The sequence below is a fragment of the Anomaloglossus baeobatrachus genome, chromosome 1, assembly GCF_048569485.1.
Source record: "Anomaloglossus baeobatrachus isolate aAnoBae1 chromosome 1, aAnoBae1.hap1, whole genome shotgun sequence".
Classification (NCBI taxonomy): domain Eukaryota; kingdom Metazoa; phylum Chordata; class Amphibia; order Anura; family Aromobatidae; genus Anomaloglossus; species Anomaloglossus baeobatrachus.
The window spans coordinates 731,389,852-731,404,046 of NC_134353.1; the positions used below are offsets into that span (position 1 = coordinate 731,389,852).

Here is a 14,195-nt window from a genome sequence, read left to right on the forward strand (position 1 = left end):
TAGTATCTTATAAAACAAGACAAACCAACCTTCTGTTGGAAATAATGGGAACCCGCCATCCTTTGATTTGACTGAGTTCGGTGTCAGAGATATCTATCTGCAGAGGCAGTCGAGGAACCCAGATAGTAATCAGCAGAGGTGCACTCAGATACTGGTACGTGAAGTTCACCATCACATCGACTTTGCCCTTCATTTCCTTGCCGTTGACATACACATAGTCGCATCTCTCTGAAACCTGAAGAAGAAAGAAACCTTCAGGGCTGACAGTAATAAGCAGGCTCTGGTGATATGTATGTCCATAGTCTGTTCTTTATTGATTTATAATCCAAGGCTGAGTGTTGCTGCAAATATTTGAAAATAATAGATCTCATACAGTAGAATGGCTCTGGTGTCAGCTGTCGTCACGAGACAGTCCAATACAATATTCCATATATGTGTGAGCACTACAATGTAACACAGTCGGAGACTTGTTACTAAGAACTGACTCTCAAACTACCTTTAATTTTTTTTCAACCTTTTAAATAATTTGATTCCTTGGGGCAATCTATGTAATAAATCCATATATATTGCTTAATCCCTCTTTCTACATGAAAATGTGGGTGGTGTATTAGTTTCTTATAGGTGATTGTTTTTTATTTTTTTTCCTTGTTGCATTTAAAGCCTTAATAATTACTTGATTTTATTTTTTGTTAAACAAGATCATATGGAAACTTTGCAAGAAGTGCTGTTTTTCTTAGACACCTTTTTACAAGACACATAAGTAAGTATGTGTAATATATTTTAGAAACATATTATAGGTTAAATGAAGTAATGAGTGAGCACTAATGATGAGCAAATACCAAAAAGCTCGGGTGCTCGAGGCTCGGGCCGAGCATCCCAAGATACTCGTGTACTCGGCCCGCGCACCGAGCCCAATGTTATCCTATGGGAGACCCGAGTATTTTTATGAAATGACCCCCGGCAGCATGTAGAAACCCTAAAAATGTCACAAAAGTCTTAGAAGAGTGCTCAAATGACATGGCAACAGCATGGGGAAGACCCCTTGAAGCATTTATCACTCAAAAGTTACAGCTGTGAACAATTTTGTCCGAGTTTTACGCCATTTTTACGGACTCACCAGAAAACCTTCCAAAATGACACCAAAATGAATTTTCATGGCGGAAATGTTAACCCCTTCAGCCCCGGGGCACTTTCCGTTTTTGGGTTTTTGTTTTTTGCTCCCCTTCTTCCGAGAGCCGTAACTTTTTTATTTTTCCGTCAATCTTGCCATATGAGGGCTTGTTTTTTGCAGGACAAGTTGTACTTTTAAATGAAACCATAAGTTTTACCATATGGTATACTGGAAAGCAGCAAAAAAATTCCAAGTGTGGAAAAATTGCAAAAAAAAAGTGAAGGTTTGTGGGATGTTTTATTCACGGTGTTCACTATATGGTAAAACTGATGTGTAGGTATGATGCCTGAGGTCGGTGCGAGTTTGTAGACACCAAACATGTATAGATTTACTTGTATCTAAGGGGTTAAAAAAAATTCACAAATTTGTCCAATAAAAGTGGCGCACGTTTTGCGCCATTTTCCGAAACACGTAGCGTTCTTATTTTTTGGGATCTATGGCTCAGTGACGGCTTATTTTTTGTGTCTCGAGCTGATGTTTCTAATGGTAGCATTTTTGCGCAGATGCTACATTTTGATCGCCTGTTATTGCATTTTGCGTAAAACTTGCGGCGACCAAAAAACGTAATTTTGGCGTTTGGAATTTTTTTGCCACTACGCCGTTTACCAATCAGATTAATTGATTTTATATTTTGATAGATCGGGCATTTCTGAACGCGGCGATACCAAATATGTGTATATTTATTTATTTTTTTAACCCTTTAATTTTCAATGGGGGTAAAGGGGGGTGATTTGAACTTTTAGGTTTTTTGGGTTTTTTTTAATTTTTTAAAACTTTTTTTTTACTTTTTTTATTTTATTTTACTAGTCCCCCTAGGGGGCTATAGCAATCAGCAATCCGATTGCTGATCGCTATCTGCTGATCACAGCTATACCGCTGTAAACAGCAGAAATAGTCACTTTCTTTTTTCCTCTGCTCCGTGCCGAGGAAGAATGAAAGTGAAACTTAATAGCAGCAGGCGTCATCACATGACCCTGTGCTACGATGGCAACCACCGAACGTCACGTGATCACTCACGTGACGTCCGGAGGGGGCGGCGGTAAGTAAAAAACATGGCCGCGCGCATATAGATCTCGCTGCCAGACTTTGGCAGCAAGATCTAAGGGGTTAATGTTCCGGGTGGAATGCGATTCCACTCGGAACATGTAGGCACACATGTCAGCTGTTGAAAACAGCTGATATGTGTGCCGATCCACGCCGTGGCTTACCGGGACACGATCCATGACGGAAAGATTCGTCCATGGTCGTGAAGGGGTTAAGGGCACATACCCAATAGTGAGATAGAGCTGGTGTATGTTACTTTTTGAGATTACATAAAAGATGTTACGTGAAAACATTGTGTGGCACTCCGATGTCCAAAACGCACGTTTTGTGCTTTTTACTAGCGATGTCGGTCATTTTTTTTTTTTCATTCTATCTCCCTCAGTCCGTCGGTCGGTCTCTCTGTCTGTCTGTCGGTCTCTCTCTGTCTTGTCTGTCCCCCTCTCACAGTCTGTCGGTCAGTCTCCCCCCTCTCTCATACTTACCGTTCCCCGATCACTGCCGCGGCGCTGCACAGCTGTTCACTAAACTCCAGCGGCTTTTCCTCTTTTAAAAAAGCCGTCCGCTCATTAAACAATCTCGTATTCCCTGCTTTCCTACTTTTCGGCGCCTATGATTGGTTGCAGTGAGACACGCCCACACGCTGAGTGACAGGTGTCTCACTGCACCCAATCACAGCAGCCGGTGGGCGTGTGTATACTGTGCAGTGAAATAAATAATTAAATAATTAAAAAAAATGGAGTGCGGTCCCCCTAATTTTAATACCAGGCTGGTATTCTCAGGATGGGGAGCTCCACGTTATGGGGAGCCCCCCAGCCTAACAATATCAGTCAGCAGCCGCCCAGAATTGCTGCATACATTAGATGCGACAGTTTTGGGACTGTACCCGGCTCTTTCCGATTTGCCCTGGTGCGTTGGCAAATCGGGGTAATAAGGAGTTATTGGCAGCCCATAGCTGCCAATAAGTCCTAGATTAATCATGTCAGGCGTCTCCCCAAGAAACCTTCTATGATTAATCTGTAAGTGACAGTAAATAAACACACACACCCGAAAAAATCCTTTATTAGAAATAAAAAGCACAAACCAATTCCCTTGTAACCAATTTAATAAGCGCCAAAAAGCCCTCCATGTCCGGCGTAATCCACGGACCTCCAGCGTCGCTTCCAGCTCTGCTGCATGGAGGTGACAGGAGCTGCAGCAGACACCACCGCTCCTGTCACCTCCACGCAGCTAATGAAGACAGCCGAGCGATCAGCTGAGCTGAGCTGTCACTGAGGTTACCTGGATCCAGCGGTGGATGCAGCGGTGGCCGCGGGTAACCTCAGTGACAGCTCAGCTGATCGCGCTACTCACCGCCGCTCCTGTCACCTCCACGCAGCTAATGAAGACAGCAACGCGATCAGCTGAGCTGTCACTAAGCTTATCCGCGGCCACCTCTGGATCCAGCGGTGGCCATGAGTTACCTTACTGCCAGCAGCTGATCGCGCTACTCACCTCAGTTGCTGTGTGAAGCTGACAGGAGCGGCGGTGTCTGCTCCTGTCACCTCCATGCAGCAGAGCTGGAAGCGACGCTGGAGGTCCGTGGATTACGCCGGACATGGAGGGCTTTTTGGGGCTTATTAAATTGGTTACGAGGGAATTGGTCTGTGTTTTTTATTTCTAATAAAGGATTTTTTCAGATGTGTGTGTTTATTTACTGTAATTTACAGAATAATCATGGAAGGTTTCTCGGGGAGACGCCTGACATGATTAATCTAGGACTTATTGGCAGCTATGGGCTGCCATTAACTCCTTATTACCCCGATTTGCCAACGCATCAGGGCAAATCGGGAAGAGCCGGGAACAGTCCCAGAACTGTCGCATCTAATGTATGCGGCAATTCTGGGCGGCTGCTGACTGATATTGTTAGGCTGGGGGGCTCCCCATAACGTGGGGCTCCCCATCCTGAGAATACCAGCCTTCAGCCGTATGGCTTTATCTGGCTGGTAATAAAATTGGGGGGACCGCACGCTGGTTTCTTTAATTATTTAATTATTTATTTCACTGCACAGTATACACACGCCCACCGGCTGCTGTGATTGGGTGCAGTGAGTCACCTGTCACTCAGCGTGGGGGCATGTCTCACTGCAACCAATCATAGGCGCCTGTGGGTGAGGAAAGCAGGGAATACGAGATGGCTGTGTGCAGAGCACAGCGCGCCCGCCGGTATAAAGGCTCGGTGACCCTGTGCGGGCTGGCCAATCACTGCAATTCCACAACTAAGAGGGCTGTGGCATTGCAGTGGTCTGCCAGACAATCCCTGCATGAGGGCTGGCTCTCAAAGAGCGCCAACATGCAGGGATGAAAACCACGAGAACAGCACGAGTATCGCGAAATTACTCGGTACCCGCCGAGTAGCCCGAGTACAGTGATACTCGTGCGAGTACCGAGTAGTGACAAGCGTACTCACTCATCACTAGTGAGCACTAAAATGCTCACATGCTCGGTACTCGAATTGAGCAAGTCAGAAACTCAAGCAATTTTCCAGAAGACTCTAACATAAATGAAATGGATGAAGACATCTGGACACATCTCTGACTCCCAGGTCACTGCTGGGAATAATGTTGTCAGAGTATTAGGGTATGTGCACACATTGAGTGTTTGGGTGCTGAAATTTCCGCATCTATGGAGACGTCGCTACGCAGGTAAGTATGTGTGACGGGTCCTAGCGATGTTGTACGCTACGGACAGCGATTTGCACGTGATGCACAACCGACGGGGGCGGGTGCTTTCACCAGCGACATCGCTAGCAATGTCGCTGTGTGTAAAGTGATCTATATAGACAAACAGACATATAATTGAACAACTCCCCGACAAATAATAAAATTGTATCCTGTGGAGCTTATTGGACAGCTTTTTATGTTAAAAAAAGGCTGAAGGCTCGTATTTTTCGGCTGAGAAGGGCCCAATAACCATAGACCTTACCAGACTGCTAATATCAGCTCTCAGCTGTCTACTTTACCTTTGGTGGTTACAAAAAAATGGGGGGATCCCTACGTTGTATTTTTAGTTCTTTCTTTTATTTATTTATTTATTAGTTTAATACAAAGCTGGACAATAAACTTCAGATGCCAAAGTGCAATTTTATAATGTCTCATGTAGTTGTGAAGTTATAAATCTGCCGGATGTCTGTCTGTCTGTCTGTCTGTCTATCTATCTATCCCTCTATCTATCTATCTCTCTATCTATGAAGATACAAAGAATAAAGAGTCCATTTGACTGGCTGTGCACAACAACCGCCCCTCTTCACCTATTAGCCACAGGTGTTTTTATCCTCTAATAGTATGTCACTCATCACCCATACATGTAGTGTTTTTAAAACCCAGACATAGGCAGTAGGATAGAGTAGTACCCAGTATAATAAGGTTGCTGTGGCGTGGTTATTGGGCAGTTATAGAAATGGCCATTTTTATATGTGAAAAACCTCAAAAAAATGTTTTACATCTTTTTCAGTACTTTAAAGTTTTAGCATTTCTGTATATGTGTATGGCTGGTCCTTTCTTTTCAGTGTCGATCTATCTGTCTATCTATCTATACAAAATCAATCTATCTATCCCTCTATCTATCTATTTATCTATCTATCCATCTATCTATCCCCTCTATCTATCTGTATATTTATCATTATCTTTGAACAGCTTTAACACATAAACATGAGTAATTTCTTAGATAATTTCATACATGTATAGCAATAAATAATATCATTTCCCTGCAATCTGAATAAAATTAACCCTAAGAAAGTCATGACGATATCGGACTTCCATTTCCCTTTTACATGCCTATTTTTATTTTTTTCCAGGACAAAAACCCAATGATTTCTAGTTATCCCTGTCTTATGTGGCCTAGTTTATGTCTATTTTCATTTTACAGCCCAAAAAAAAGTGTGAACATGAAATCTGTAGTGATTGATATTCACCAATACACTCTCTGTGGATGGGGAATATAAAATAAGGTGCTAATGCAGTCCTCTGAAAGACAGCAGCACAATACAAAGTGCAACATTTTAATGAAAGTCTCTCTAGCAGCGAAGGGACCAGTGGAAATGCAATTGCATTGCTTCCCGTGTCATCAGGCTGATCCTGAGGTGTGCCTACAAGCTCGCACATTATTTATGGGGCTCCTGGTATGTTATGCAAACACAGACACTTCCAGCATTTCTCTGCTGAATTTCTAATGAGCTCTACTTTGCAGCCAAGCACAGACGTGGCATTGGAAGTGGACAGCCCATCAGCACAACTTTCTGACAAGAGCTTCACCTCTAGAACAAAACACAGCAGCGAGATATGAAAGCTGCTCTTTTGTTCCGGTATTTCTGCATATTGACACCAAAAACACGTTGCTTTTTTCTCTTTGAAGAGTCTTTTCACCCAGGGAATATGTCTTAATGCAAAGTGGAGTGTCATTTATCACATCATGTATGGAAGACACATTTATCTTTAGAAAGCACCTTCTAACCAGAATGTGCCAGCCGGTGGAAAAGTGCTCCGAGTGTGCCAAACTTTCTAAGTCATTCAAACTAAGGAGCTAGGCTGAGAAACAAGTCAGAATGCATTTTCCTTTCAAGGAAATAGTCTTTCAGATTCTTTTCAGAAGTTGAGATAAAACATAGGTTATCTGAGATCAAGTTAGATCAGAACTTCTAACTTGTTTTTGTCCTTTTTCTGGCTTGGCGGAATCCCCTCTATTGAAATCGGGTTAGGTCTATTGATTTCAATTTTTACTCTTTAAAGGGAATCTGTCATGTCCCCAAATAATATTAATCTGTGGCTATACACAGGGCCAGATTTCTCATAAGGCCAACCTAGGCCATAACCTAGGGTGCAAGACAAAACAATCACTGATCTCAGAGAGACCAGCCAGAGAAAACACTGCCGGCAGTCAACAAAGATTTCACAACACAGTGAAATCCTAGGTGCATTGCATTGACCTCTTTTGATTTGCATACTTCCCAGTGGGCAATGCATCTAGGATTTCACTGTGTTGAGCGCCCTCGTTGGCTGCCAGCAGTGTTTTCTCTGGCTGGTCTCTCTGAGATCAGTGATTGTTTTGTCTTGCTGGTCTACTAGGCATTGCTCCCACCTAGCCAGAATCCTACTCCACACTGATGAGGGGCAACACTCCAAAAGATCTGTCTGTGAATGGATACCTGGCCTTGGTATTTTCCTTGTCATATCTTTAACCTCGTCAAAGAGTTTGATATTGACTAAAAGGGCCACTTAATATGGTGGTTAGGGTGGTCTCCTAAAAAGAGCCACTCCTTGGCTAGGTCCTTCCTGGAGGGATATATGGCTATTTTCTCAAGTTGAGACTTCTAACAGAGGCTCCACGGACCTTTTATGATTTGCATAACCTAGGGTGCAGCAGTCAGGGAGGCGTGTATACAGAAGAAATAACAACCAAACATTGACACATTTTTCAGTATTTTTTTGAGAAGGCCATATAAAATTATGTTTATTAAATTTAGATGCATAGGGCGCCTTGGTGGCTCAATGGTTAGCACTGGAGTCTTGCAGCGCTGGGGTCCTGGGTTCCTATGCCACCAAGAACAACATCTGCAAGGAGTTTGTATGTTTTCCCCCTGCTTGCGTGATTTTCCTCTGGGTTGTCTAGTTTCCTCCCACACTCCACAGACATACAGATAGGGAATTTAGATTGTGAGCCCTTATGGGGACAGTAATGATCACGTATGTAAAGCGCTGTGACATTAATAGCACCATATAAATACATTAAATAAATTGAGTGGTACATTTACGTTGTCCCTCTCTATAGCCTGGTCTTGGGGTTTTATGGTTACATGTTCCTATCTTGTAAGATCTCATACTTTTTCCTTTCTTCCTTTTCAGATCTAATTGATTTAACTTTTACTTTTCTATGCATCGAATAATTATTCTCCTTTTCCACAGGCTCATGACCATATATCTCCATATTATATGACTTTACTACTTGGTATGTTCTCACCATATCAAATAGTAGCTTGCTTCATCTTTTGACCCATTATCGCTGATCTCCGTATGCCAAATATCCCAATAGTTATATAAATGTTTCTCATATATTTACTGTACACATAATATATATATCCATCATGAGATTTTGTCAGTCTTATTTGCATTTATTATTTTTGTCTTCTAATTTTTCTTTTATATTTTTGATTTCACGGTTATTATGCAGAGAATACTTGATAAAGGCCCAGATAGGGCGAAATGTTGTACATTTAGAAATTTGATGTGATTGAAAAATAAACCTATGTAAAGTATTTATCTACGAGCCACCAATTATTTACGCACAAATTACTTGCACTTTGAAACACTTTACTCCTTGTTTGTTTGCAAAAGATTATTCCTGACATTTATTACTATTTTTCTTTTGCGCAAACAAGGTTTACAGTGAGCAAGCATATTCTCTTTGCACTATATATTTTTTTGGCTATTGCTCCTGCTATACAGATGTCATTCTTCACTTTATCTTACAGTGCCATGAGCAGTGACCGTAGGCTCCCCGGACTTGCCTCTATGGCTAAAAACCAGTGGCTCCCTGAAGGAATAAAGTTCATTTTCTCCCAGTAACTGTGCTTTATTGATGCCTGCCGTACAGCATTTTAACGCCGTTCACCTGCCGATTACCTCAATAGCATTTGTGGACATGACAGGTTCTTTATAATGCTGTTTTCCATTACACCAGTGTCTATCAGAGCTTACCTTTAGCAGTGTTCAGCATGGCTATGGGAATCTGTAATCTTTCTATCATTGTCACAGTTAGGCGGGCTTTGCACACTACGACATCGCAGGCCGATGCTGCGATGCCGAGTGCGATAGTGCCCGCCCCCGTCGCAGCAGCGATATGTGGTGATAGCTGGCGTAGCGAAAGTTATCGCTACGCCAGCTTCACACACACACTCACCTGCCGTGCGACGTCCCTGTGGCCGGCGACCCGCCTCCTTGTTAAGGGGGCGGGTCGTGCGGCGTCACTGCGACGTCACACGGCAGGCGGCCAATCAGAGCGGAGGGGCGGAGATGAGCAGGATGTAAACATCCTGCCCACCTCCTTCCTTCCGCATATCCTACGGAAGCCGCAGTGAGGCCGGTAGGAGACGTTCCTCGCTCCTGCGACTTCACACACAGCGATGTGTGCGGCCGCAGGAGCGAGGAACAACATCGGACCATTGCGTCAGCGTAATTATGAATTACGCCGACGCTGTACCGATGATACGATTACGACGCTTTTGCGCTCGTTAATCGTATCATCCAGCCTTTACACACTGCGATGTCGCATGCGATGCCGGAAGTGCGTCATTTTCAATTTGACCCCACCGACATCGCACCTGCGATGTCACAGTGTGCAAAGTGCCCCTTAGAGTTGTGGCGAATGAGCTGTAATTATGAGCAGAATATTTCTATTATTTTTGCATAGGTTGTAAGACCTTTTGGCATTTTTATTTCACAATGTCACCAAGAATTCTGCTGTTCTAAGACCTGTAACACATTCAGATTTATTGAGGGAGGAAACTAAAATACCCAGAGGCAACTTACACAAGGAGAACATACACGTTCCATTAATGTGCCCCAGACCAGAACTAATCTACATTATCCATCCTTGGGAAAAGGAAAGTGGTATTTTTTTAGTGTGATGTATAGTAAAACATACCGCCGTCTTGTTTTTGTGGGGATAATGCTGATTATGATACATTGATTCCCAGTATATAGTTTATTCTTGAAATCTGTATGTTTTATCAGTTAGAAGCAACAGTCAGCAGCAGGACCAAATTAAAGGCATAGAGCACATTATAGAAAATTAATTTCCACTAGGCCCCTTTCACACGTCTGTATAAATCAGGTAAGTGAAAAAATGGTACCAGTGTCATCAGTAATTTTTACAGATGGTAAAGAAATAAAGAAATTACAAAGCTTTTCCAATACTTTACAATCTTAAAGGGAACCTGTCAGGTGTAATATACACCCAGAGCCACGAGCAGTTCTGGGTGCATATTGCTATTCCCTGCCTAAAGGTGGTGTCACACACAGCGACGACGACAACGACGTCGCTGCTACATCACCATTTTCTGTGACGTTGCAGCGACGTCCCGTCGCTGTCGCTGTGTGTGACATCCAGCAACGAGCTGGCCCCTGCTGTGAGGTCGTTGCTCGTTGCTGAATGTCCTGCTTCATTTTTTCGTCGTCGCTCTCTCGCTGTGACGCACACATCGCTGTGTATGACAGCGAGAGAGCGACGAAATGAAGCGAGCAGGGAGCAGGAGCCGGCGTCTGGCAGCTGCGGAAAGCTGTAACCACTGTAAACATTGGGTAACCAAGGGAAGACCTTTCCCTGGTTACCCGATATTTACCTTCGTTACCAGCCTCCGCCGCTCTTGCTGCTAGTGCCGGCTCCTACTCTGTGCACATGTAGCTGCAGTACACATCGGGTTAATTAACCCGATGTGTACTGTAGCTAGGAGAGCAAGGAGCCAGCGCTAAGCAGTGTGCGCGGCTCCCTGCTCTCTGCACTGTGACATGTAGCTGCAGTACACATCGGGTTAATTAACCCGATGTGTACTGTAGCTAGGAGAGCAAGGAGCCAGCGCTAAGCAGTGTGCGCGGCTCCCTGCTCTCTGCACATGTAGCGACGTTATGATCGCTGCTGCGTCGCTGTGTTTGACAGCTAAGCAGAGATCATAACAGCGACTTACAAGGTCGCTGTTACGTCACAGAAAATGGTGACGTAACAGCGATGTCGTTGTCGTTATGTGTGACACCAGCTTAACTGTCCCTCTTTACACTAGCATAGATAAAGAGATCTTTAGAAAAAGCATTTTTAAAGATCTTTTACCGTATGCTATTGAGCGCGGGCACTAGCCCCCTAGGCGTTAGTTCCCTTGCTAGTCTGCTCAATTAGCATGCTTGTACACCCCTGTGGGCGTGCTATCATGCTAATAAATGTGCAGTGTCAGAGGATGATCTCACTCACCTCTCTGCTGCCATCGCCACCCAACACTGTATTTCGGCTCATTGCGCATGACCCCGGAGTTTCGGTCATGTGCACTACTTCAGTTTCAAGCCAGGACACATACACCCAGCTTCCTAGTGTGGAGAGGTGAGTGAGATCATCCTCTGCACATTCATTAGCATGTTAGCACACCCACAGGGGCGTACTAACATACTAATGGAGCCGACTAGCCGGCGCAACTAATGCCCAGAGGACTAGTCCCCTCGCTCATTAGCATATGCTATAAGATCTTTAGAAATACTTTTTCTAAAGATCTCTTTATCTATGCTAGTGTATACAGGGACAGTTAGGCAGGGATTAGCAATATGCACCCAGAACTGCTTGTGGTTCTGGGTGCATATTGGGCCTGACAGGTTCCCTTTAAAGACTTAGAGCATACAGATTACACACCATCCATGTGCTGTACGTGTTTTTCATGGAACCATAGACATGTATTGGCCCTTGTCATCCATGCTGCCTGTAAAAAATGGACATGCCTCCATGTGGTTTACATAGACACATGGTTTGTGTAAAACTCGGTCATGTGAGCAGCCCCATAGGCAGAGTTGCCAACCGTCCAGAAATTCCAGGACAGTCTGAAAAAAGGTCAGTAAAAAAATTCAAGGCGTCCCTAATTTTTTTAAGCTACAGTAGACATGTATCCCTTATAATCATAATGATTTATTATCATTATCTGTAATTATGTCCGTCATCATGGGCTCCATCCTCTGATAATGTCATATGACCAGGGCCTTTCTTGTAGCTATGTCCCCCATCATGGGCACCATCCTATCACAATGTCCTCCATCCTGACCCCTTTCTGTAAGAATTGCGCCCTATTATGGGATTCTTCCTGTAATAAAAGCCTCCATCATGGGACCCTTCTTGTAATAATGTACTCCTTCCTAGCTCTTTCCTAAAATCATGGCCCCAATGATGAACCCATTCCTGTAATAATAACTTCCATTCTTGACACTTTCTGTAATAACGTCCCCCATCCTGGGCCTCTGCCTACAATAATAGCATCCATCCTGGGCCCCTTCCAGATATAATATCCTTTATCCTGGGGCCCTTCAAGTAATAATGTTAACTGCTCTGTTGCTCCTTTACCACACATTTTAAAAAGACAAAATTCTTCCTTTCTCTGCTCTGCTCCCACAACATGCAGTGTTCTCTTCAACAGCCAGTGAAGTGGCAGGCAATTGACTTCGGTGTGGCCCGCCATGGGTGGCATTCGATGTCACTGCCATGTGCTGCCCATGACAGATTTGACCACGTCAAATGCTGGCCTCTGCACCAGCTATGGAAGAGGATGCTTCATGCTGCGGGATCTGGGGATAGGTAAGAGTGGCTGAAGATATATAATGCAGTACAGAAAACTGATAGGTCTCTGCACCGCAATACACTTCAGTTGAATGTGCATTTATGCAACTCTGAAATAGTATGTCACAGGACACAAATACTTCATCTCTAATGGAAATAAGGAATCTTCTCCTTATTGATAGCAGAGAGAAAATATTATCTCCGTACGCAACACTATTCATTGTACAAAATCCATTACACCAAGGCCAGTATACTTTTAATACCATAAAAAGGGACAAATACCACCCAACCATGACCAGATCACATAGTGATTGAATAATACTACCATAATGATCTTGAACAAAAACCCCAGTACTAACATTAATATTATTACCAGTGACATAATACACAGGAGCACTGTAGATAGTTTATATTATACAGTGCAAGTAAATGGATAAATCCAGTGACTCACCTCAAATTGAAGTCATTTATTTTAGGCTTTTCGTTTTCATCCTGCACAGACTGTCAAGACTTCTTCAAGCCAAGACTCGTCTCTACAGAATGTAGCACACAGACATCTATGGCCAATCTTTTCTAGAGCATCCTCCCCACTTGTTCTCTACTTTTACCCTTTGCCACATGATGAAGAAAATAACCTGATTACCTGCACAGTAACAGTACCTCAATTTTATTCTTTCCACAATAATAATATCTCCAAAAATAAATTGTATTACAGTAGCGATGTCCCTATATCTAACCTTCTCTCAGTGGAAATGCCCCTCTCTGCAACCCCCATAAAGAATTGATGCATTACTTCCCTTTTGTGGCCCCTAAACAATTGTAAAATTCCTTTGTGCCACCATACAGTATTATTATCTGTATTTGTGCACAAATACAGCAGTAATGTCCCCCGCCCCATATTCACCCATACAGTGATAACGTACACCTTTTCTGCCTTGACACAGTTAGAACATCCCAAATTGTGGCTCTATGAAATTAATAATGTACGAGGTTTCAAGGGGGCATTGTTTATGTTTGGGCCCATAATGATGGATATTATTCATGTGCCACATTATGGCCTCATACATTATTGAAGTCCTCAGTTGGAGCCCCATACAGGGTTACCCATTTTGACCTTCCATATAGTAATATTTCCCACTCTGGCCCCAGTTAGTAATGATTTTCCCGATTTTGGCCCCATTTATTAATATCCCCAATTTTGACTACTACATAGTAATAATATCCACTATTGTGGCCCCCATACTGTATAATGTCCCTCTCTGTCGCCCCCATACAGTATATGGTCCCCCATTATGACCCCTCTATAGTATAATGTCTCACTCTGTAGCCCCCATATAATAAAATGTCATCTCTGTGGACCCAACACAGTATAATGTCCCCCTCTGGCAATAATGTTCCATGGCAATTCAAACAAACAAAAATATTGAATTATCCCACTCACCTGTCCCCACTCCCACAGCAAACAACTCTTTTTGCCTTTTCTATTATCTATTATCGTGGGTGGCGATATTCAGTAATGTCATGCGCCACTTGCAATGTCACCTGCTGCTGGTGGCCTGTTGGCGTGTAAATGTATCGCAAAGTGGGGAGCCAATGGCTCCCAGCTCCGCAATTCTTTTCAGCTTGATTTGCATCTGAAGCACATCCC

The 14,195-nt window shown here is 43.4% G+C and overlaps 1 protein-coding gene across 1 annotated transcript in view; it reads right to left on the reverse strand.

Annotated features, from left to right (window-relative positions):
- The window catches only part of TMEM132C (transmembrane protein 132C), a 923,542-nt gene that overhangs the window by 47,621 nt on the left and 861,726 nt on the right, over nucleotides 1-14,195 (reverse strand). Inside the window, exon 6 of the mRNA XM_075322405.1 lies at nucleotides 30-235. Coding sequence (XP_075178520.1) covers nucleotides 30-235 — 206 coding nt within the window. The remainder of the gene's footprint in view (nucleotides 1-29; nucleotides 236-14,195) is intronic.